Source organism: Rhinolophus ferrumequinum, chromosome 12, assembly GCF_004115265.2.
Source record: "Rhinolophus ferrumequinum isolate MPI-CBG mRhiFer1 chromosome 12, mRhiFer1_v1.p, whole genome shotgun sequence".
In the NCBI taxonomy this organism is placed as follows: domain Eukaryota; kingdom Metazoa; phylum Chordata; class Mammalia; order Chiroptera; family Rhinolophidae; genus Rhinolophus; species Rhinolophus ferrumequinum.
Window position 1 is genome coordinate 54,511,439 of NC_046295.1, and position 23,931 is coordinate 54,535,369.

General features: G+C 49.5%; 1 protein-coding gene across 3 annotated transcripts in view; it reads right to left on the minus strand.

Annotated features, from left to right (window-relative positions):
• Positions 1-23,931, minus strand: part of CORO2A (coronin 2A) — a 51,465-nt gene that overhangs the window by 10,798 nt on the left and 16,736 nt on the right. For 2 of the 3 annotated variants that reach the window (XM_033123607.1, XM_033123609.1), the window contains exons 2-3: positions 12,773-12,973; positions 1,127-1,243 (exon numbers count right to left, since the gene is read on the minus strand). In XM_033123607.1, the coding sequence (XP_032979498.1) occupies positions 1,127-1,243; positions 12,773-12,973 (318 nt within the window). Of the gene's footprint in view, positions 1-1,126; positions 1,244-12,772; positions 12,974-18,045; positions 18,278-23,931 lie in introns of all 3 variants that reach the window. The other variant, XM_033123606.1, reaches the window with a different exon arrangement.

Consider the following 23,931-nt stretch of genomic DNA (forward strand, 5'->3'; position numbering starts at 1 on the left):
GCACTAGGGAGCCAGCGCAGTCTCTGGAGCAAGACAAGGAAGGGGCAAGCTCTTTCCTTTGGAGGGGCCCCCTTTATTTTCCTCAGTATCCCCTCTAAAGAAACTGACACAAGTCCTCTTAGAATTTTTCACCTGCTGCTCCTGATGAACTCATCTGTTTTCTTTGATCAGACAGTGAGGGTTCTGCAGTACATTCTATTTCTCTTTTTGCCTTGGCTGCCAGGCAGCTCTGAGCTAAACCTGGAGCTCAGCAGCTGCAACCCTCCATTGCCAACATTTCTAGTAGTATTTCCTCACTTCCTCCACCTGTGGCTGCTGCACTTTAGGGAACTTGCATAGCTCAGTGCAAAGAGCTTGGGCTCTGAAATCAGACCGCAATTAGAAGCCTGTCTCTGACTCCATAAACCGTGACCTTGAGCAAACAGCTGCACCTCTCAGATCCTCGGCTTCTGCATCACAAAAATACTGTACCTTGTGGGGTTGCTAGGAAGGAAGACTGAGTGAAACGATATGTGTAATGAAAGTCAGGAGCACAGTGGGCTCCCAGTAAATGGTAGCTATGACTTTCATCCTTATTTGAATCGCCTGGTCATATCTGTGTCTTTTGTTTTAAGCCATATCCACATTTTAGCATAGAATAAATGATAAATACATAACACTGAACATTGTGGGAGCAGCAACTATGTCCCTGGTACAGAACAGGAGCGCAAAAAAGTTGGTGGGACTGAAGCTTTTGGGGTGGTTTTGGTGTCCATATTCACAAATGGCTTCTACTTCTACCCTCTTAAAATTTGTTTCCCTTCTGTCTGTGAGATTTTCTGGCCACAGTAAATATGCCCCTCATAGAATTTTATAGTTCCCCCAAAAGATGGGCTTTCCCCCTGGAATGTGAATCTCATTGAATCTTCACTAGACAGTCAGGAGCTATTATGCCCATCTTCTAGATGGGGGAACTGAGGCCCACAGAGGGGAGGGCGGTGCCCAGAACTTTTCCTCCGTCTAACCCACCCCCTCCCCACAGTGTGACATCACCTCAAGAAGGATGAAAGAGTTAGCAGCAGCATCTCCCTCTGCCTCAATCCCACTCCTCTTTGTCAAGGGAATGATCTCAGGCACTGACACTCACCGTGGCATCTTCAGAACAGGAGGCAATCTCAAAATCGTCAAAAGGGTTCCACTTGATGTCTAAGATGTTCCCTTTGTGCCCGCAGACCTTCGGGTAGTGGGGGTCCAACTTTCCCGTCTGAAAAACAGTGCCCAGGACTGATGGGGAGGAAAGGGGGCTGATTCCACTTTAGCATCTGGATGGTCACTCAGTCAGTCAGCAATCACCGAGTACACAGGAAAATGTAAGGGGTGTGAATCTAGGACGTACCACTGTTACCTGTGTGCTCTTGGGGGAGTCACGTCACTTCTCTGAGCCTCAGTGCCTTCCTCAGTAAAATGGAGGCAACGGAAGATGTTTCACAGGGTTGGAAGGATCATAGAAGATGAATGTGGAAAGGGTCTAGCACAGTGCCTAGCACATAGTAGGTGTTCAGTGAAAGGTCATTTCACTTCATACACTGCTGGTGGGAACGCAAAAATAATGCAGCCACTTTGGAAACCAGTCTGGCAGATGCTCGAAAGGTTAAACAAAGAGTTACCATATGACCCAGTAATTCCACTTCTAGGTATATACCCCCAAGAGAAATGAAATCACAGGTCTACGAAAAGCTTGTACACCAGTGTTCACAGCAGCACTGTTCACAACAGCCAAAAGGTGGAAACAACCCGTATGTCCATCAACAGATGAATGGATATACAAAAGAAAGTATAGTCATACAATGCAACATTATTCAGCCAAAAAAAGAAGTACTGATGTGTGCTACAACATGGACGAAACTTGAAAACATTATGCTGAGTAAAATTAGTCGCACGTGAAAAAAAAAATCATAAAATATTCCATGATTCCACTTACATGATGTATCAGATGTGGTTTAATTGCTTGAGCACATCCCCTGGTACCTGGTAATCAAAACCCTGACTAATGCATATGAAAAATTCAGAATCGGTAAAGCCGTAGAGACGGAAAGCAGATGAGTGGCTGGGGGAAGGGGCTTTGGGGAGTGACTGCTAATGGGTATGGGGGTTTCTTTGGGGGGGGATGAAATTAATTTGAAATTAGATAGTGGTGATGGTTGCACAACCATGGAATATACTCAAACCCACTGAATCGTACACTGTAAAATGGTGAATTTTATGGCATGTGACTTATATTGCAATTAAAAAGAAAGAGCATTTCCTTCCCTTCCCCTCTTTCCGGCTGAGAATTCCTGTATAGGTGCTGGGCGGATATACAGGTCCCACAACCCATACCACGCAGCCCCGAAGCTTAGATTTCCAACTGCACTGACAGACGAGGGTTTCCTGCAGCATGGGGCAGCCATACTGGTTCAGTCACAGAAACCTGGAGCTGGCAGGGGCCAACACACTCATTTTATGTATCCCAGTGCATGGTCCTGGCAGAACAAGGAGCAGGACCCAGGCCCTCTGCCTGCCCACACAGGCATGGCACACATCCACCATCCGGCCTCAGGTTCAGCAGCCCACCCAACAGAACGCTCCCCTGACCACCTTTATATCTAAATGAGAGCAACAACTGAGAAGAAAACTGGCCAACATCCTTTCATTCAGCGAATCTCTATGAGAAACCTAGGGGACAGGTACTATTCGAGGTGCTGGGTGAGCACAAGATGTAGTATTTGACCTCAAAGAATCAACACTCTGAAGATTTTTAAGAAGGAATTTTCAAGAACAGAGTGAACTCTGGGAACACCCAGCGCCTCCTTCCCGCATCTCCCCAACTCTGCAGAGACCACTGCACTTTTGTGGGATGTCTTGAGACCGTGCCCACTGAGCCTGAGCAAAGCTGCAGAGGGTGGTCTCTGACCTTGTTTAACAAGGCTGTGAAGCAGGCAGCTGCTACGAGAATAGACACAGGTCTTGCTCGTCACCTTGGGCAAACTAGGGGACAGACAACCAAGCCCCTGGCTTTGGGAGCTTTATGCATGCATCTTAGTAGCTCTGCAAATCGAGGTGGTGGCCCTGTGCTCCTCCTCAGAAATACTCTGCCCAACTCAGCTCTCGCCCCTCAAGAAGGGTTATCAGACAGCTCACCCTAGACTGGACCCCTTACTGGAGGGGGAACTCTTTAAATGCCATTATTTGACAAGTCAGAAAGTGAATGGTAAAGTATTGTTGCAATGTTAAACTTACTGAAGCTGATAATGTACTGTGGTCATGTAAGAGAATATTCGTATTTTTAGGAAACACTCGAGTATTTAGGGTAAAGGGCAAAGATGTATATAACTTATCCTCAAAGAGTTCAGGAAAAAAAATGACACCCTCACATATATATTCAAAGAGTAAGTGAAAAGAAAGTATTTGGACCGGTGTCATTTGACAGTGACGTGTGAGAAGGTGGGCAAAAGTTTCATTGCTTTTCTGCCTTCTTGATGGCTGAAAAAAATGGGTCCCTGGACAGAGAAAAGGGGTGCATGCTCCCTGCCCCCTGCAACAGGGGCAGTACCTAAAGCCAGGGCCCTGGAAGGAGAACACTGCACCTACAGGCCCTGGCTCAGGTCTGCCTGGGACCGTTGTCCAGCCATGGCCCCCTCACCCAGTCTCCAGGCCTTCTGCATGCTGTCATCAGGTGCACTTACAAGAACTAAAATCTGTTTGCGTCTGCTCAAAGTGTGCAAGCTTGTTTTCCCTCATCTATAAAATGTGAATAATCATCTCTTCCTTGCAGGACTGTTATGTAGGTAAAATGAGATATTGTGCATAAAAATCCAAATAGTGATGGCCTACAGTAAGTGCTCTAAGAAGAGCAGCTATTATATGTATATGTGTATGTGTACATGTGTGCGTGCACATGTACATGTGTATATCAAAACTGAGAAAGTAAGGAAATGCACCAAAATGTTATTCATGATTATCTCTAGAGGGTGGGATAAATGCGTGGTTTTTATTATCTCTGTTTCTTTTTTTTAATTTTCCAAACTTTCTATTAAAACTGTGTAAATTTGGGCCAGCCTGGTGGCTTAGGCGGTTGGAGCTCCGTGCTCCTATCGCCGAAGGCTGCCCTGCTGGTTCGATTCCCACATGGGCCAGTGGGCTCCAACCACAAGGTTGCTGGTTCGATTCCTCGACTCCCGCACGGGATGGTGGGCTGTGCCCCCTGCAACTAACAATAGCAACTAACAACGGCAACTGGACCTGGAGCTGAGCTGCGCCCCCACAACTAAGATTGAAAGGACAACAACTTGACTTGGAAAAAAGTGCTGGAAGTACACACTGTTCCCTGATAAAGACCTTTTCCCCTTCCCCAATTAAAAAAAAAAAAAAAACTGTGTAAATTTTACAATAAATAAAGGTATTTAAGACAAAACTACAGATTTTCTGAAAAGACGGGTCCTTCCAGGGTTCGCCCAAAATTTCTTATAAAACTGTAGAACCTGAAGGGCTCTCAGACCAGAAATGGTAAAAACACAACAAAGCTCTCGTATCCCGCACGGGTGGCAGGCATCACTAGTGGATTAGGGCACTCTCTCGCTGACCCCAGACTTGCCCAGGGTCACGGGGAACGTGAGGCAGAGCTGGACAGGAGCCCCGGGCTCTAGCTGCCTGAGTCAGTGTCCTACCCCCTCTCCCTGCAGACAGCCCTTCCCTTCTCTTGGATCATTTCCTGGGTCAAAGGGCATGAGCAGCGCTGGTCTTTTGCTATGGCACACCCAATTGCTCTCAGGGCCTTTATCTCTACACTCTGGCCCAGGTCCATGCCCCAATTTCTGCTCTGAGGATTCCTTGGAAGAGCTGATTGTCAGGCTGGTCTTGGCTGACAGGAGGCGCAAGCCCAGGAGCCCCATTCAGACACACGCTTGCCAGGTCAGCCCCGCTGCAGACTCAGGAGGTGCTTCAGGGCCACGCAGGGCTCAGATGGGCAGCTCCGGACTGATCTGAGCTTCAGCCAGCTCTCCTCCCAGGCTCTAAGAGCAGAGGCCTCAGCCCGGGACAGCTTCTCTTCCTACTCAGAGAACAAAGGATGCTGCTCCTCCCCCGAGGCCGGCTGGCTGCTCTGGGCCTCAGAAGGTTTTGTGCTGAGGACCCACATTAACAGACATTAGCCAGTCTGATTGGCTATTGACTGAGCTGCTAAAAGCCCTGTCAGGGCAGGGACATTTATATTTGAGGCCACTTCCACCATTCTGTCCATTAGGCCAGGAACAGGCATCTCTGATTTATGGGAGACACAAGCTCTAAAGCAGGGGAGATGCATCTGCTCGCCTCAGACTTCAGAGGACCCTGGCTTGGGTGCAGGAGCCAGCTGCTCAGCTTGGAGACACATCACCCCTGAGTCTCCGTTGGGCTGCCCTGGGGCAAGATGGAGTGGGCAGGGCTGTAGGAGGCTGGAGGACAGAGCCAGGCGGGTGGGGGAACGCTCCAGGGGCAGAGCTCAGGTGCCGGGATGGCAGGGCTGTGAGGCCATTGCCATGACCCCCAGGGCTCACAGGGACAGTCATTCCCATAGTGCATAGTCTGGTCTCAAGTGACCCTCCCAACAGGCCCGAGTGAACGTGAGAGGCAGGGGTGGTAGGGGCAGGCAGAGGTAGTTTGCACGGTGTAAGAGGTTAGGAGGGCAGCCTGACTCTGGTTTCCTGAGTTTGAATCCCTGCTTATAGCACTCACTCCTGTGCAACCTTGGGCAAGTGACCTCAGATCTCTACCCCTGTTTTCTCATCTACACAACGGCAACAGTCCTGGGACCTTGCAGGGTGGGTATGAGTATTAAATGAGTTCATACACATCCAGTGCTAAGACAGTGCCTGGCACATGGTAAGCTCTCAGTAAATTCGCCAGTGTAAGTTCATCAGAGCTAACTACAATGAGCCAGTCTTACTGTTGCTCAGACTGTTTCAGGGGCCCAGAGATGTACTTAGTGTGAGTCCAAACTGTTCTGCAGAGGGACTCCCATCACTTTCTACCTGACTGATGGGCACTTGCTGCAGGGCTGCCCTCACTGACTAATCTGACGCCTCGATTACCTTTCAGCTGATGAACTCAAGCACATTCTCGCTCTACAAGGAACAGGTTTGTAAATGTTACGAACCATGACTTAGGGAGTCATTTATGTGCCAGGCCCTGTGCTAGGGGCTCTGCTCATATTATTCATCCCCCAACCACCCCAGGAAGTAGTACAAGAATCCCCATTTATAACGCAGAATCTGGGGGTCAGAGGGGTTGACAATCATGTCCCAAGGGCCACGGGGCCAGTCCATCGCTGAGTCACGAGAACTGGGAATGTTTCCTCTCATTGCCTGGTCTGCCTCCGGCTAGCCTCATGCCGCAGTTATCATGAGCATCACGCAGGCCTTTCATTGGGAACCCACTATGTGCCAGGCGTCACACGGCATGCACGTGGTGGCAGAAGATGAGTAACTCACAGTTCCTGCCCTCCAGGAGCTGCCTGGAGGAGGCATGATGTAGTATACTCCGGGCTTGGAGAGAGAAGCAGGGGAAAGGGCCAGGGGATTAATCAGAGAAGGCTTCTTGGAGGAGGAGGAGGCCTTTGAATTGGGCCTTACAGAGAGAGACTTTAACCAGGCTAGGGTGGAGGCCAGGCGTTTCATGTCAGAATGGCAGAGCCATAGGTAGGTTTTAAGTGGGAAGGATCCTTAAACAGACCTCAGGGAAGGCAGACTGAGAAATGGAATGGAACAGGAGGCCAAACAAGAGTGGGGAGGCTGTGGGCATGAAGACAGTAACCATGCACAGGGCTTATGGCTGGACCCTACGGACAGATGGACGTATGGACAGATGGATCATGCCCTGATTACGGAAAGTGAGACTTGGGGCCCGAGGGCTGCCCAGAAGAGAGAGTTGAGCAGAGGGAAAGATGATAGGAGTGTCCCCTAATCCTGGGAACACACCTGCTGCTAAAATGCAAATCATGTTCCCATAAGGATTTAGGGCAGAGCAGCATTCATCAGCCCTCTCCTTATGAGTACACAAACATGAGGACAGTTTATGGAGAATCCCATAAGCAGGGCTGGAAGTGGTGAACCACAGAGGTTATCTGGTAACCTCACTTGGTCACCTCCAGAGATGGAGAGCTCACTTCTTTCCCAAGTGGTTTATTCCACTTTCAGACCGTATTTACTGTGAGAAAATGCTTCTCACTTTGAGCCCAGTGTGGCCTCCCTATGGCCCCTCCCACTCCCCCCCACTTTCTGATTCTAGTTCTAGCTCTATCCTCTGGGACCCCACAGACACCGTCTCCCCCAACCCCCCCTTCCCAGGCCAGCTCCTGGGAAATGTGAAGGCAGAGGACCCATTCCTTGAGTAAGTTCTTTTACAGGCTGAACAGACCCCTAAAACTGAAAGAGACTTAAAATGAAATAAAACAAAAAACAGAAACCAAAGTAGACTACACCCTGCATTTCTCGAAGGGGAATCTGAGTGTGGAGGGAGCAGGTATGTGTTATGGAAGGCTCTGAGATTCAAAATGTCAGCTGGGACAGGCAATGGAGGGCTCTGATGAGGAAGGCAGGAATTTCTGTGCAGACACTGGAGGGTTCTGGGAGGCATCTGAGCAGGGAAGTGACATGGTCAGACACAGGCTTGAGAAAGGTCCGTCTGGCTTGTAAGAGCACAACAGTGAAATGTCCCCTTCCCCCTTCTCCCAGGCACCCGAAGGCCATGGTGTCCATCGGACCCCTCAGGCCCACGGCCCCACTCTGGCCTGGCCCACTCCCAGGAATGTTCCAGGGCCCACCCCAGGGCTCTACCTACCCTTGCCTTCATTCCTCCCCACCCTCCACACCTCACAGCAAAGTCCACCCTTCTGCCTTTCAAGGAGTGGATCTGCTGCAGGCTGGGCCCCAGGGTCAGGAGCCCAATCTGGCATGTACCCAGGCTCAGGGCAGGCCTGTCCCCAGAACTTCCTGCTGTGACTTATTCCCTGAACACAGTCCTCCGTTGCCAAGGCTGCAGGTGCCACCCTCCGACGGGCTCACCCTGGGTTACCACCTGCAAAAAAGGAAGGGCCCTGACTGCAAAGTCACTCCCTTTGGGATACCTGACACCACCTGGGGCAGCCTGGCCCTTCTGAGAGTAACTTCCGGGACATTGCGGTAAGGCCAGGCACCTTCCAACCCCAACGCTCCTGTACGTATTTCCATTAAATAATTAACTAGCTGCCCCTTCCTTCCTTCGCACAGCACTCTTTACCAACACATCTCTGTATCTGGATGGGACATAATCTCCAGACAAGGAGCCGATGTACACTGAGCCAAACCCTAGGAGCTGCAGGCCAGTTAAATGAAAGTGAGGCCCCAGGCCACACCCTGGGCTGGGCCCTGTTCAGGTCATCACCTTCACTGCTCAAGGTCCTCTGGGAAGCCATCTCCCGAGCCTCAGCAACCTCATCTGTGCCACGGGGCAATACTCCCTACAAAATGGGCTAATGAAGGCATCAGCATAAGCACTGTCCCTGGTTACTACACCGAAGGCCTGTGTGCCCAGGGTAAGTGCTGCGTGATGGGACCAGCACGTGTGTCTGTTCCCTCTCTGGGCCTCTTGTTCCTGCTCCATCACTCTAGATGTGGTTACTTAAGAAAATGTCAACCAAATGCAATGTGTGGCCTGTCTGGACCCTGATGCAAGCAAACCAAACGCAATGCGGCATTTAGGAGGCAATCAGGGACGTTTTCCCATGAAGTGGGAGTCAGGTGACACAGGAGCTATTGTTGATGCTGTGATTTCGGCAGTGTGATTACTTCAGAAAATGTTATAATTTTTTTAGAATTGCATATATTTTAGAATCAAGTGTATGGGGTAAAATGACAAAACGTCCAGGATTTGCTTTAAAACGGTTCGGGGCGGGGAGTGGGGGGATGGATGAAGCAAGAGTGGCAAGGTCTTGAAAATTCTAGAACCTGGGTATAGAAGAGGTCATTATATAGTTTTTATTTACTTTCGCGTTTGAAATTTTTTCACAATTATAAAAAAGAACTGGATTAGAGTCTAGTTACTGAAATGCAGCTTGCAGACCAGCAGCATCAGTACCACCTGGGAGCAGGGATGCCAGAACCAGCAAATAAAAATATCGGATGCCCAGGGATATCTGAATTTCAGAGAAACAACAAATTTCATTTTTAGCATTAGTATGTCTCATGCACTATTTTACTTACACTAAGAAATTCTTTGTGAAAATAGCTTGGCAGTTTCTTATAAAACTAAACATGTTTTACAACCCAGTGATGGCACTTCTGGGCATTTATCCCCCAGAAATGGAGACTTACTTATGTTCACACAAAAAACCTGTACGCAAATGTTTATAGTAGGTTTATTCAAAACAGTCCCAAACTGGAAACAATCCAAATGGCCTTCAACAGGTGAAGGGTTAAACAAACGGTGGTGCATTCCTACCATGGAATACTACTCAGCAATAAAAAAGAACGAGCTACTGATACATGGAGCAACTCAGATGGATCTTTTATGCTGAGTGAAAAAAGTCAAGCCCAAAAGGTTACACAGTATATGGTTCCATTCATATGACATTCTTCAAATGGCACAAGTATAGAAATGGAGAACAGATTAGTGGTTGTCAAGGGTTAAGACGACAGCGCATATGGGGAAGTGGGCGTGGCTATAAAAGGGCACCATGGGAGACCTTTGCGATGCTGCCAACGTTCTGTATCTTGACTGTACTAAGGTCAAGATCCTGGTTTTGGAAATCGTACTCTGGTCTCGTAAGATGCTACTATTGAGGGCAACGGGGTGAAGGGTACACAGAATCTCTCTGTTATTTCTTACATTTGCATGTCAATCTACAATAATCTCCAAACAAAAAAGTTTAATTAAAAAAAAAATAATAAGCAAAAAAAAAGTTATTTGTTGTGTATCTGAGATTCAAATTTTAACTGGGCATCTGATATTTTAGCTGGCAACTCTGCAATTTGTTGAAATGCAGACTCTCCGGCCCCACTTCAGACGGACTGAATCAGAATCTGCATTGTGACACTCAAGTATGAGCTTTGACTAATGGCTTCTAGCTCCTGTTGTGCCTGGACTCCTAGGAGTCTGTGACCGAAGCAATTTACATGTGTCCTCAAGCAATTTATGATACTATTTCAAAAAGCCCAAAGGGAATTGTACATTTTACCCAAGACCAGGCTGCAAGGCTGCACAGAGCCAGAGTTGCAAGCCTCTAGTGGCTTTCCCACTGGACTCAGAAAAGAGCAAGACTTCTGCCCTGGCCTACAGGGTCCTCACAGCCCCAATGCTGTTCCCCTCTCCAATCACCTCCCACTGCTCTTGGCCCTGTGACGACGTACCAGCTTGTTTGCCAAACACACCAAACCGGTTCCCACCTCAGGACCTTTGCACTTGCTATTCATTTGGCCTGAACACTTTGCCTCTAGAGCTTCAAGGGGCTCTCTGCTCAAAAGTTGCCTCCCCAGGGAGGTTCTTCTCTGATCCTCCTATCTACTTACTTATGCATCCCTTAAACTACAGTTTAGTCTGTTTTTAACTTTAGGTAAATAGAATGAGACAATATGGAATTTATCTGGTTTCTTTCCCTCAATCTTGTCTTTAAGATTCATCCATGTTGTGGTGTCTATACTTTGCAACTTTTCATGATTGTGTATATTCCACACTATGGATATACCATAATTGATTCAATTCTTGGACATTTTGGTTTTTGCCATTTTGTGATAATACAAACAACGTTCCTCTGCACATTCTCATGTTTGTGTTCTGTGCACACAAGGACCCGTTTCTGCATGGTATATACCTAGGAGTAGAATCTCTGGATCATAGGGTATGTGTATCTCTCTCTTTAATAGAAGCTGTCACACTTTGTTCCAAAACATGTGTGCCAGTTTCCTGCCACTGGAGAGTTTACACTGTCACACAGCCTTGCCATCACTTACTATTGTTAGTTTACTCTTCTGCCAGTCTGGTGGTTGTAGTGGTATCTATCTCACTGTGGCTTACTAATGAGGTTGAGAACTTTTTCAAATGTTTAGTAACCATTTGGATTTTGTCTGCTATGAGTTCAGGGTTAATGTTTTGTTTTGTTTTGTCCTTGTCCATTTAATACATTCAGGAAGTGAGCTCTTTGTCATGTTTATTGTGCAAATATCCTTTCTCACCCTGGCTTACCTTTTCCTTCTGCTGTTTTCTTTAAGAGATTTTTATTGCACAATTTAAAAAATAGTTACAGGACATTCAGACTTTCTATTTGAATCCGTACTGACAAGTTATATATTTTTATAGGGATGTGACCATGTTGTTAACGTTTTCAAATATATTATCATAAAACTGCTCATATTAGTGTCACGTTTTGAAGCTCTGGTATTATATTGGTGTGGTTTTTTTTGTTCCCAATGTTACTTGCATCTTTTCTCTTTTATTCTTGACACCTGTCTAAAGGTTTGTCTATCAGTCTCTTCTAGGAACCAACTTTTGGCTTCTTTGACCCTCTTTAATGTCTGTTTGTATTCTCCTTCACTGATTTCTGCTTTTTATTATCTCCTTTCTCAGACTTCCTTTGGTTTACTCTGCTGTTCTTTTTCTAACTTCTCAGGTTGAATATTTAGTCATTAATACTCAGCCTTTCTTCCTTTCTAATATAAGCATTAGTGCTACACCTTTCCCTTGAAGCACCGCTTTCACTGCATCCCGTAAGTTTTGTGATGTATTTCATTATCACTCAGTTTTAAGTAGTTTTCAATTTCCATTTTTATCTCTTCTTTGACCTGGAAGTTATTTAGAAACGTGTCTTTAAATTTCCAAATAAATAGGAATTTAAAACGTATGTTTCGTTATTGATTTCTAAGTCAATTCCAACGGGATCAGAAAACCTGGTATATGAGATTCCAATTTGTATTTATGATTTTAACTTTTAAAGTCCTTGGTGGGGCAGGGAGGGGTCTAAGTCTGTTGTGTCTTACTCATGGTGGCTTCCATGCTGGTAATTTCAGATTATGAATTCCCCTGACCTTAATCTGTAGGGCTCCTGTCACATTGGGAATGCTTTCCTCTGGAGAGACTTTGTCTCTGCTTCTGCTGCGAACCGGAGGCATTACAAACCCAGGATCTCTCTAGACCCTTCGGAGGGTCTACCTTAAGGCAGAGAGTCAGGTTCCTGAAAAGATCCGCTATGAGGTTAATCTATATAAAACTGCCATTTTAGGGGTTGAAACTGTTAAATATCAGCAAATGCATATGGTTCAGCTTACACTGTCAACATCTGCCCACAGGACAAGCTTGTTCTTCCTGTTCACTTACTGCTTTCCTCTCCTACTTTGATTTTGGCTTAAGGTTTGTTTCCTTTCTGGGGGAAGGGAGGAGGCTTTGGAAATTTCCCCAATGTCTTCTGAGCCCAGCAATGGGTTCAGAGTAAATATTACTATATTTACTCTGAGTAATATTATTATATTTTACTTAGGAGTGTATTATTTTGCAGTGAGGTGGAAGGAAAGTCCCAGAGATAGCGAGGCAACTGCTGAAATCCCAGGAGAGGTATATTTTTCCCAATGAAGAAATCCAGGCTCACAGAGGTGAAATGACTTACTCAAGGTCACACAGCTGGACTAAGGTCTGAAGGTCTAGGACTTTAACCCATGGAAGGTACCAGAAACCCAGGCTCTCTCTACTTTCCCTCTATCCTGAGCTTCGTCCAGAGAGCTGTTTGGGCCCGGGGCTCATCAGGCATCCTTACCTGGTGCAGGGGGATGACAAGGAAAGCCCCCCCACCAGCACACTCAGTCACGACTGCAATGAAGTGGGGGTTCACAGCGCAGAAGTGATTGTCGTGGACGCTCTGGGTGATGGGTACTGAGTCGTAGCAGTGCTCCTTGCTGGCTGGTTTGCCAAAGACATGGCGGAACTTGGAGCTCCGATACTGGGGGTGCCATGACATCTGCAGGAGACAGATGGGACAAAAGGGGTGTGAGACTCACCTCCCCGACAGAGGCACACATGGGGATCTCACCTTGAGAATACAGAAGAGGGCATGAGCAGGACAGTGATGTGCTAGGAGGGGCAACCAACAGGCTATCATTGTGGCAACTTCTACGGACCTGGGGAGGTGTGGTGAGATGATATAATCAGTGCTGACCTGTTTGCTTTTCATCCCTTCAAGTGTGAACACAAAAACCATAGAGAGACCTCACCACATTCCACCATTCCACCAGACAGCCCAGCCACCCTGCCCCCTCCCAGTCCAGCCAAGTGAGTAATGCTGTGTCCTCTGGAGCCAACCTGCCTGTTCTCCACTTCCAGCTTTGCCTCTTGCCAGCTGGGCAGGCAAGTGACTTAACCTCTGAAGCCTCCATTTTCTCATCTGTGAAATGGGGACAATGAAAGTATCCTTCTCATAGACTTGTCATGAGGATTAAATTAGATGATACATTTAGATCCCTTGAGCAACAATAACTATGACCACTATTCCCATCCAGGCATCCTGAGCTGCCCTAGCCTTATATTTATTCACTGAATATTTACTGAGCACCATGTGATTAGGCCCTGTGCCAGACACTGAGTTTTTGGAGAGAGTAAGCCTGAGACCAGCCTTACAGGAGTGAAGAGTCCTGTGAGTCGGGCCACTAGGGGAGTCTGGGCCCCTGGGACCCAGGGTACTATAGGTAATAATGGAGGTTTGCACGTGGCAGTCAAGGAGGGCTTCCCAGAGGAAGTGACAAGTAAGTTGTGATTTGAAGGATGAGTAGGAGTTGGCCATGTTGGTAGGAAAAGGGAGAACTTGGGGGGAGGTATCCCAGGCAGATGGAACACCCTGATCAAAGTCCCTGAGATAGAAAGAAACTTGGAATGTTTGAGCAACTACATGTAATTTAGCAAGATTAACAAGGAGATGTCAAAAGGAAAAAAACATATATATATATATATATATATATACACACACATATATATATACATATAAACATATAAATTGGGCAATGTAAGTGAAGAGAATACAAGCTGGAGGAGAGAGCAGGACCAGGTTATGAACGGCCTATAACAGCGTCTAGGCCTCTTCGGTGGCCAAATGCATGATACCACGTGGTCTCCTCTCAACCTCACTGCTGCCCAGGCCAAAGCCCCTGCCCTGAGTCTCGCTGGTCCCACTGGGCCCTCCCATCCATGCCCCTCATGTCGGCCAGAGGGATCCTCTGGACACCAAGCCTGGTTGTCCTCACCACCCCAACCCCCATCTACTATTACCCTTTGTTGCTTCCCATTCATCGCTGCCCTACAGGTTCAAGGCCAAATTCAGCCTGGCATTCAAGGCCCTCTGATTGGGTCCCACCCCATATTCCAAGATACACTTTTTCTTGCTGTTCTTCTAAGAGTACCTTCCAGATAAAGAACACTACCCAGCTTCCCTCGTGTCTGCTCCTGCATTCCCAGTCTTCTGGGGCCTTTGCCCTGCCTTTGCCTCGCTTGGTTTCCCTTCCTAGCCCCCTGCTGCCTGTACCCATCTCCACAATTGCAAGCCCTCCCCTTCCCCAGCTCCCAAGCACCAGCTGTCTCTCCTCCCTGTCCTGAGGTCCCTGACAATGTCTGCCCTAATTCGGAGTTTGATACCAGGTCTCATCTTCTCTACCAGCTTGCAGGGTCCTCCCCCCAAAAAAAGCCTGGGGCTCTGCTACAGGAGTGCCCAGCACAGCACCCACCACAGGCCCCAGGAACTTCCCAGGGGAAGGCATGTTTGGCTGGACACCCACACGGGCCAGACAAAGAAGATGCTTGCCCAGCCTGGGTGACGGCCTGAGGCTCTTCTCTGTGCTCAGTCCAAATGCACAAGATTAGGATGTTGACCTCAGGAAGTCACGGTGCTCAACGGCCTGACCCATGAGCCAAGCCCTTAGACGAAGCCCATTGGCCTCGTGGGGGCAGGTCTGTCCCGTGCAACTCAGACATTTCCACTCTTTTTGGGAGCTTTGACCAAAACCCTGACTACATTTGCCAGAGCTACAGGAAGCAGCACAGAATGCTGGGACTGGCTAATTAATGCCCACCTGATCCCAGAAAGGACGTAAGAAGACTTACAGAAATAGAGAGAACACAAGAGAGAAGGAAATGGAAAAGCCATGGCGATAAAATGGGGTGAGAGAACAAATACAAGAAAAAGACAAGATCACCTGAAATGTGGGGGGAAGTTAAGCTACCACATGTGTGCTGCCAGGTTCTAAACACAGAGGAGGTGGCTTCCTAGTGGTCAATTCAATAAGGGAAACAATCAGAAAAAAATTTAGTCAGTGTCAGAGAAAAGCCACAACCTGCTAAGGAGCAACACAGCTTTTCTTTGCACTGGGTCCTGAGAGAAATGGTGGCTGGGGGCCCTCTCAGAACAAAGACCTTCCTAAGGCTTTGGCAATTAGGTGGCAGCGGAGGGGCTGCCTTGGGCCTCGGATGGGAAAGTAGGGGGACATTAGCAGGTGCAGCTCCAGGTCCCCCACCCCTGCCTTACTTCTAGCAGCTGCAAGGTGGAGTTACAGGGGCACTTGTCTGTGGCAAAAGGCAATAGTGACCAGACATTGCATCGCTCCCCTCACATGCCAGCCTCCTTGCAGTTTGGCAGTCATGGTAGTCATGGTATTAGTTCTAGCCAATGGATCACGGGCAGTAGTGACATGTGCCACTTCTAGGCTGAAGCATGTAAGACCTGTTTGCGACCCTCTAGAATTCTCGTCCTCGGTGGAAGAGATGAGAAGGCCAGGTACTCTAGATGGTGCAGCTTCCATCATCCTTGGTCCCCAAGGGACTGTATGGAACAGAGCACCTCCCCCAGCCTATTCATGTAGGCCGTATAGTGTGACAAAGAAACAAACTGTGCAGAGTAACCACTGAGGTAGTGGGGTTATTTGTCACGGCGCATAGCCTACCTGTCCTGACTAACACACTGCCCCACGCAGGCCCCACCAATGGTACTCGGCAAACAGCTGCCTATGCTTGGTGTGGCCAGAGCCCAGAAGCCTGCAGGGAAGAGGTGGGCAAGGCGCAGGACTCAGCTCACCTCAGGAGCCACGTTAAAGAGCCTGGACTCTGAGGGCAATGGGGAGCTGCTGCAGGGATTAGAGCAGGGGAGGGAGGGGACCGTTTTCATTTTTAGGTGGCGTCCTCTGGCTACTGAGAGGAAGAAAGGGGGGAACAGACGAGAGGTGATGGTCACGTGGGCTGAAATAGGGCAGAGGGGATGGAGAAGAGGGGACCAACCAGCCTTCATGCTCGAGTGCCCGTGATGGGCTGTGGGGTGTGGGGGCAGGTCATGGCTGCTGAAATCGACATGAGCTGACGATCAACAGTCCTGGGCTCTCTGGCTACTCCCAGAGCTCACAGCCGGGGGCTCGGCCCCACACCTGAGGGGCAGCTCTCTGCCCAGGATCCGGGTCAGGGGGCTGCAAGAGGCCTGGGTAATGATTCTCCTGGAGCTCACAGCCTGGCAATAACAACTCCGTTTTTGGATGCTTGCTACATGCCAGGTACCATTCCAAGTGCTTCCCCTGTATGAACTGAACAGGTAGGTGTTGTTTGTTCCCCATTACAGATGCAGAGGTTGAGGCAGAGAAGTGAAGTAACCCACTTAAGGTCACACCGCTGCAAGTGGTAGAATTGGAAGCTGAGCCTAGTTCTGTTTCCCGAGCCTCCAGCTCCAGGTTACTGCAAATCATGACGATGATGACAGAAGCTCTTTCACTCCCGCTCCACCCTGGATCCCACCTCAGCCCACGACCGTTATCACCTCCACTTTATAGAAAAGGAAAACAAGGCTCAGAACGCTGAGTGGACACCCTCCAGAGAGGGGGCGGCTGGCCTTCCCTGATGCAGCCAGCTGGCCTTGGAGCAGCGCGAACATCATGACCTTCTGCCCGACTGCCCCAACCTCTTCTCCCCAGCCTACCTCACCCCTCCCAGCACCTTATCTACCTTATCTTCACTGCCAAGGTTCTTCCAGACCTACTGCCATGGAGGGAAACTTACAGAAGTGGGGGATGGGGCAGCACCAAGCCAGGCGGGCCACCTCTTCCTTTGCCCGTGATATTGGGAGTGTGTGTATATATATATACATATATAGATGCAGCGGAAGTTTGTACAATTGTGTGTGCAAGTCTGTGCATGAGCACTGCATTCACAGGAAGACCACATGTACCATGTACTCACTTCTGCGGTGTGCACGCATGTGTGCATCCGGGTGTTTAATTGCATCTGTGCATGTACGTGCACATGCATGCATGTCTATATCAGGGCATGCATGAGTTCAAGGACCCGGCAATTCAGAGAACAGTTTTATTTTCCCTACAAGCAGACACTTGCCTGGAAATGCGGACCATAGCGGGCCCTCAGCACCGCGAGGCCGCACCCACGGGCTGGGCCAGGATTATCCCATGCCACCTGTCCTATCCTGCCCAGTCCCATCCAGCTGGGGCCACATCAAAGCCACAGCAGGCCTTCTCAGGCATGGCGCAAAGCAGGGGTGGCATCGATTCTGCTCCCACTGTCTTATGCATGTTTAGCAGCCCTGATGCCAAGGGATTAGCTCTGTGAGCTGTGAATTCCCCGCTCTCCCCACAGGATTTAGTCATCTCTGGGTTTAACATCCCATTGAGTTGATTTCTTAATGCCTGACAGTGGAATGGCTCGCTGCCTGTCCCATCCCGTAGAACTCTCCTGGGGATTGTTGTCCCTATTTGGTGTAGAGGAAGCAACTTGACCAAGATCAAATGAGTAGGAACAGTGAAGATGGGAAGCAGAAGCCAAGTCCTGTCCAGGGGCTCCTTTTCCTGCCACATGCTCGTCTCCGACAAGTGAGAGAGACACAGAGGCTTTCCTGCCTGTCCCCAGAGGCCTGTCTTCCCAGCCCTCAATCACTGCAGGACAAGGGTTAGCTGCAGGGTGTTAGAAACAGAACCCAAACTGGGTGTGGTACAAACCAGCATAATAGATTATTCATTAATTGTACTGTTTCTGGCCTCAGGGAAAGAATGAAATTACCTGATTTGGTCTTGAAACGTCCGGGATACATAGGAGTCTGGCGCAGCCGGTTACCATTGTCCCTTTGTAAGTTTGTGGTTCCACATCTAATACTGGAGTTTTATTTACTTTTTTCTCTTAAAACCTGACCGTGTGGTCAGTGAACTAGCCCCACACGTGTCTCGTGAGAGGGTCGAACCACCACACTTAAGTCAGCCGCAGTTAACAGAGGGAGATTAGAACCACAAGTGTCCTAGTTTAAAAAAATAAAAAAATATTACTGTAAGAGTAAAGAACACTCTATTTGAAGGTGAGCTGCAAAGACCAATGACTAACACAATAAACACCTAATTATGGGCAGGTCCCTCACCTTGACTCCAATCCTTGACCGACTATTATCCATCATAGAGTTTATCCTAACCCTGGCCTTGGCCCCAAACTTGACTGGGAAAGCTCCTTCCTAATTTATCCTGAATCCTTATCAGGGCCTCTAGTCCACCGGGTAGGGGGTGGGATATCTGGACCAGGAAGCCAAGGCCCAGTGAAAGTCCAGGCTCCCCTTCGATCAACGAGGTCTCTTCTTAACCAGTGCATTCCCACGAAGCCTTCCTTTCTCACCAGGCAGAGAGAAGAAACCATAGGTCTCAGCTGCTTCTCTCTAGTGAGACCTTAATCCATAGTCGTTTCTGTTCATCGGAGGTCAGGCCCTGGTTTAGCTGTCACTTCTTGGCACAAGGTGTCTTTATTTTTGCCTTCCACGGGCCAGCTACATGGTCTGAGGTGACACGGTGGGACCCAGGGACCTGGTACTTTGGGGTCTCACCCCACAGGCTTAGTCTTCTTCCTTCTTTCAAAGTAAGTGGAGGCCTTGTTGCTCTCCATGGAAGTTTGGTGACCCACTTGCCTGGTTTGCCTGGGATGGGGGAGGGTATTCAAGGACACAGGACTTTCAGGGCCAAATTTGGGACAGTCTCAACCAAACAGGGACAGGTTGCATACCCTACCACCTACCACAGAGGTCTCCAGAAAACTTTTCTCTGATTTACATGCAATGATTCTATTTTAAGTCACTAGTAACCCTGACTCTGACAACTTGCCTATGAGAGAGAAGGCTCTAGAACTGACTTCTTAAAGAGCCCAACGTCCTGAACCAGAGAATAGAGCATTTCAAAGGAGAAAAATTCATGAAGGTTTGTAAAGAGAGGTGAATACGATTTAACTCAATCACCAAACTTTATCCACTGTTAGCTTAGTGCTAATTCTGTGCCAGGCCCTGTGATGGGGGCAGGGGTAGGGCAGCCAAAGATGAATAATTCAGCCACTGCTCTCCACTTGTTTACACTTCTCGGGGAAATGGCCAAGAGCAGGAAAAGATGAGATGCCATGATCTTGATGGGATGCTAAAGCATAGGGCAGTGGTTTGCAACTTTGAATGCACATTGGAATCATTTAAATCTGATCATTGCGTGTGGGACCCAGGCAGCAGCTGTGTCTACCGTGGGAGCTTCTAGTCACACACGGCTTCTAAATTAAAGCTAAAATGAAATAAAATGTAAAATTCAGCTCCTCAGTTGCACTGACAACATTTCAAGTACTCAGGAGCCACATGTGGCTACTGGGTATCCAATGAAACAGTATGATTATAGAAGATGTCCATCACACCTGTGTGACTAGGAGCAAGTTATTTAATATGTCTATTTCATCACCAGGAAAATCAGGCATTGCAACAAACAAATAATGTATACATTGTTTACTATGTGTGAAGAATGTTCCATGTACTGACTCAACCCTCACAGCAATCCCATAAATAGTATTATCACCCCATTTTTACAGATGAGGAAACTGGGGCACAGAGAAGTTAAGTAACTTGTCCAAAATCACACAGCTAATGGGCAGGGGGCTGAGCTGGAATTTGAAGCCAAGCTGTTCAGTCCCTGGTCCACACTCTCTCACAGGGCTGCCCTGCCAATTAAATGAGAGAATCCCCACAGCACATGGAGCAACACTGGGTGAATACTTAGCTTTCAACAACTGTTTGCTGTTAAGACTGTTGTGGTCCCAATATTTACAGGACACTAAGATTTGATTTAGTACATGACGGGTACGTGCTGAGGGCCCAACAGTTGGGAGAGCTGAGTAAAAATCCCAAACCAGAAAGTGCAAAGCGGCCCTCCAGGAACCAAGTCCTGACCCTTGGGGCTCACAACGTTGATGGAGGGAACAGACAAGCACAGAGAAAAGCTAATAATCCTGGCTGGTCCAGAAGAACCCAAAGAGCGTGTATTTGTGCATCTTTCCAGCAGGGCTCCTGAGTGGAAGCCAGCAGCCTTGTGTTCAGGGGACTGGCGCTCCTGGGGTGGGGGGCGGGGGGCATTGGCGCAACTCCACCTTGAATGTCCCCCATCCCCCTATCAGCAGTGGAGGCAGAGACACCCTGCAGCCACCAAGGAATAACAGTCCTGTCTCCAGGTTCTCTCTGGCCCAGTACCCCCCGCCTCCGCTCGTATCTCCCCTGCTCCAGCTCTCCGGTTCCCTGGTCCAGCACAGATGCCTCGCCACAGGCCCACAGGAAACACAGATTGAGTCAGAGAGACGGCCAACAAAATGCCTCTTTCCTCCTGATGAGATTAGGCCTGAGGGAGCCTGCTCCTGACAGCTGACACTCTCCAGAGCCTGGTCCGTAGCTGGGCCCTGAGGCGGGCAGGGCACCTCCTGAGTGGCCCACGGCACACACCCCCTCTCTCCCTCCCCTGTTCTCTCCTCTTCCTCAAGCTGTGTAAGGCTTGGGTTGCCTTTTCTCTCAGTGCCTCTGCTGTTCCCCCTTCCCAGCCCAGGCTCCTATCCTGTTCCCACCTTGACCTTGTCATTTCCCTTAAGATCGGGCCCCGGGTCACCTCTGTCGTCAGGATAAAGCCATCCGCTGGAGTTGGGTTGAGGCCCCGAGAATTCCCCCGACTGTCTTTTCCTCATCTCCATAGATCTGTCCCTTGAGTCAAGCTAGTTTATGTTCTCCCCTCAAAGCAGTGTGTTTTCCAGACACCTTATCTTTTCTCATGCCCCTTCTCTCTGCCTCAATCTAAGTCAGCCCAGATGAATCCATGGTTGGCACTTAGCTGGGCTCCTAGGACGCCCTTCCTTTCACTCCACCTTCCTGAGCCCAGTTCACACAGACCCCCCTCCAGGGAGCTAGCCCAGCTCCCCGGCCTGAACAGTCTTTTTGTCCTATGAGGTAGCCCAGGGCAGGGGGAGAGGAGGTACCATGTCAAATCCCGGGCCCCCACCTGTCTCTGGGCCTCAGCGTCCTCATCTATAAAAGGTACGCTAACATCTACCTCACAGGGTCTTGCCAAGGATTAAGTGAGATAACATGTAACATACCTTGCATATGCCTGCTATAAACAGGAGCTCAACTGATGGAGGGAGGCTCCCTTCTATTCCTCCTATTCTGCTCCCTATGTTTCTTCCTTCTTTCATCCATCCATCCATCCACCCACCCATCCATCTATCCATCGAACTGTCAACCCCAGATGGTCCTCCACTTCTGCTTTGCCCACCCAAAGGCCAGATCCCATCGGCAGGCACCCAGGGGGAGACCGATCTGGCTTCTGGATTGAGCTTTCGCTAGCACAACCAACTTTTCTGACCCCTTCTGGACACTAGGAGCTGAGCGCTGGGCCGATCCTTCCATAGCAGGCGTGCTGGTCAGGTTGGAGTGTCCTAGTTCTGATGCCCATTTGTTCCATGACTTTGGACAAATCTTTTCCCCTCTTGGGTCTTGACTCTCCACCCATAGAACGGTAACGCCTCTGCCCTAGCCACCTGTTAGGAGGACCTGCTGAGGGCTCCGCAGCCCACACACACCAGGCCCCGGGACCCGCGAGGCCAGTGGAGCCATCTGCCTGGCGGCTGCTCCAGTGCTCAAAGGGCTGGTGCCCTGCTGCCCTGACCTTCTGGAGACACAGAGCAGGGCTTCTTCCTGTTTCGTCCCCTACATCAGGTCCTGACCAAAACTCCGTGCAGATTTATTGCCCCACAATCCTCTTATCTGGGAGTTTCGATAGATAAAGTTCACCTAGGACTTTCTGAAGACGCCTCCAGGAGACCAAAGACCTGGAGGCTCCACTTCCTGCTCACTGTCCATTCCCGGCAGAGATTCTGGATCTGTCTGTGGACAGAGAGGGACACTGAGGCCCAGAGAGGGAGAGTGCCTTGCTCAGGGTCCCACAGCAAACCAGAGGCGGGACAGAAACTGTAGCCCCCATCCCGGGATGGGCATCTGGCCAAGCCTGCATTCTGTTGTCAGTAGGTCCCTGGCTCGGACTCACAAATCAGCTATCACCCAGCCCTGTTGCAAGGGACCTGGGGCCAGAGTGAGTCCAACCAGCATCATCAGGGCCCTCCCGAGCCTGGCCTGTGCTGAATGTCATAGGGGACAGCCAGTGATAACCCTGACAGGGGGCTCTGCCCCGCGGGAGCTGAGATTGATGGGAAAGGTAGACATGTAACCAGCAAACACAGTTCAGGGCTAATAGGCCAAACAGGCTGCAGCAGGGAGATGGAAATCTGGGTAGTCGGGGAGGGCTGCAGGGCAGACTTTTGAGCTAAGCCTTAAAGGCCCAGTAGAGCGAGCTCAGCAGAGTGAAGGGAAGGCTCTCCAGGTAAAAGGCACCATGCTCCATGACACCTGGCTCAGTCACCCAGGCAGTATCTTGGCGCAGGGAAGAGCACTAAGGCGAAGAGAGGGGCATGCAGTATGGGCTGGGAAAGCAAAAGGCACATCCAGGAAACCGAAAGGGCCTGGTTTGGCTGGGGTCTGTGCAAACGAAGGGAATGATGAGAGCCGCGGCTGGAGAGGTGGCCCGGGAAGGGCGCTGAGTGCCGGCTATGGAGCTGCCACTTGAGACCACAGGAGGCGGCACAGTTTGTAGTGGCCGGGAGGAGGAGGCGTGACCTGGCCAGAGCTGAAGTGGATGTAGCCCCTGTAATTAGGTAGTCTGAATGTTTGCCTTGGGAAAGTATTTTGTTTCTTCAACTGTGCACTTGTGTTTCAGGAAGAGCTAAGTGGGTTTCGTTTCATGCCCAGTTCCAAAGGGCAGGAGTGGCTGCAGAGCACGGGGAGGAGGGGAGGAAGATTCTGAGGCCTTCCTTGTCTCGACTCAGGAGGAAAAGAGTGTGATTGATCAAAAAGGAACATACAGAGCTGGTGGATTTGCTGACCAGGAGTCAGGCCTGATCTGCCTCAGCAGAGTGCAGCTCTTTGAAAGGACAAGTGCAGTGAGGAGGGAGGCCACATCCCAGCAGCTGGGGTTGTTAAATCAGAATATAATGCCCTCTCATCCTTCAACCCATTCCATTCGGTACAGTCCCCAGCTATGACTGAGGCCTGCCGGCTCCTGCACAGGCCTGGGCAGCCCAAGAGTGCGTTTCTTAGCTCAGCTGCACACGCAGGAGAGTGATGGGAAATTCCTTCCTGCTTCTCCCTCACCTGCTTATTAACAGAGAGATAAATGTCACTGCCCAGCGTTAATCAATTCCCCAAGCAGCGTCTTCAACAGCTGCCAGGAGAGGATGGTGAGGCCACCTTCTCCCCATTTCCGGCTCTCTTGAGCTCCGCCCAAACCATTTGTTCAGACCTGCCTGCAGGCCAGGGAGGGTGGGAGGCCCAGCTGAGGATGCAGGGTGCCCCAGGCTGAAGAGGCACTTCCTCCCCAAGACTGACTCTGCTAGGACTGGTGAAAGTATCGCCTTCACGTTTTGCATGAAGCTTTCCAACAGTGGGTCTCTAACTTGAGAGTGCATCAGTCACCCCGAAGGCTGATGAACACCCAGATTGCTGCCCCCCCCCCGTAGAGTTTCTGATTCAGCAAGTCTAGGGTAGAGCCTGAGAATCTGCATTTCTAGCAAGTT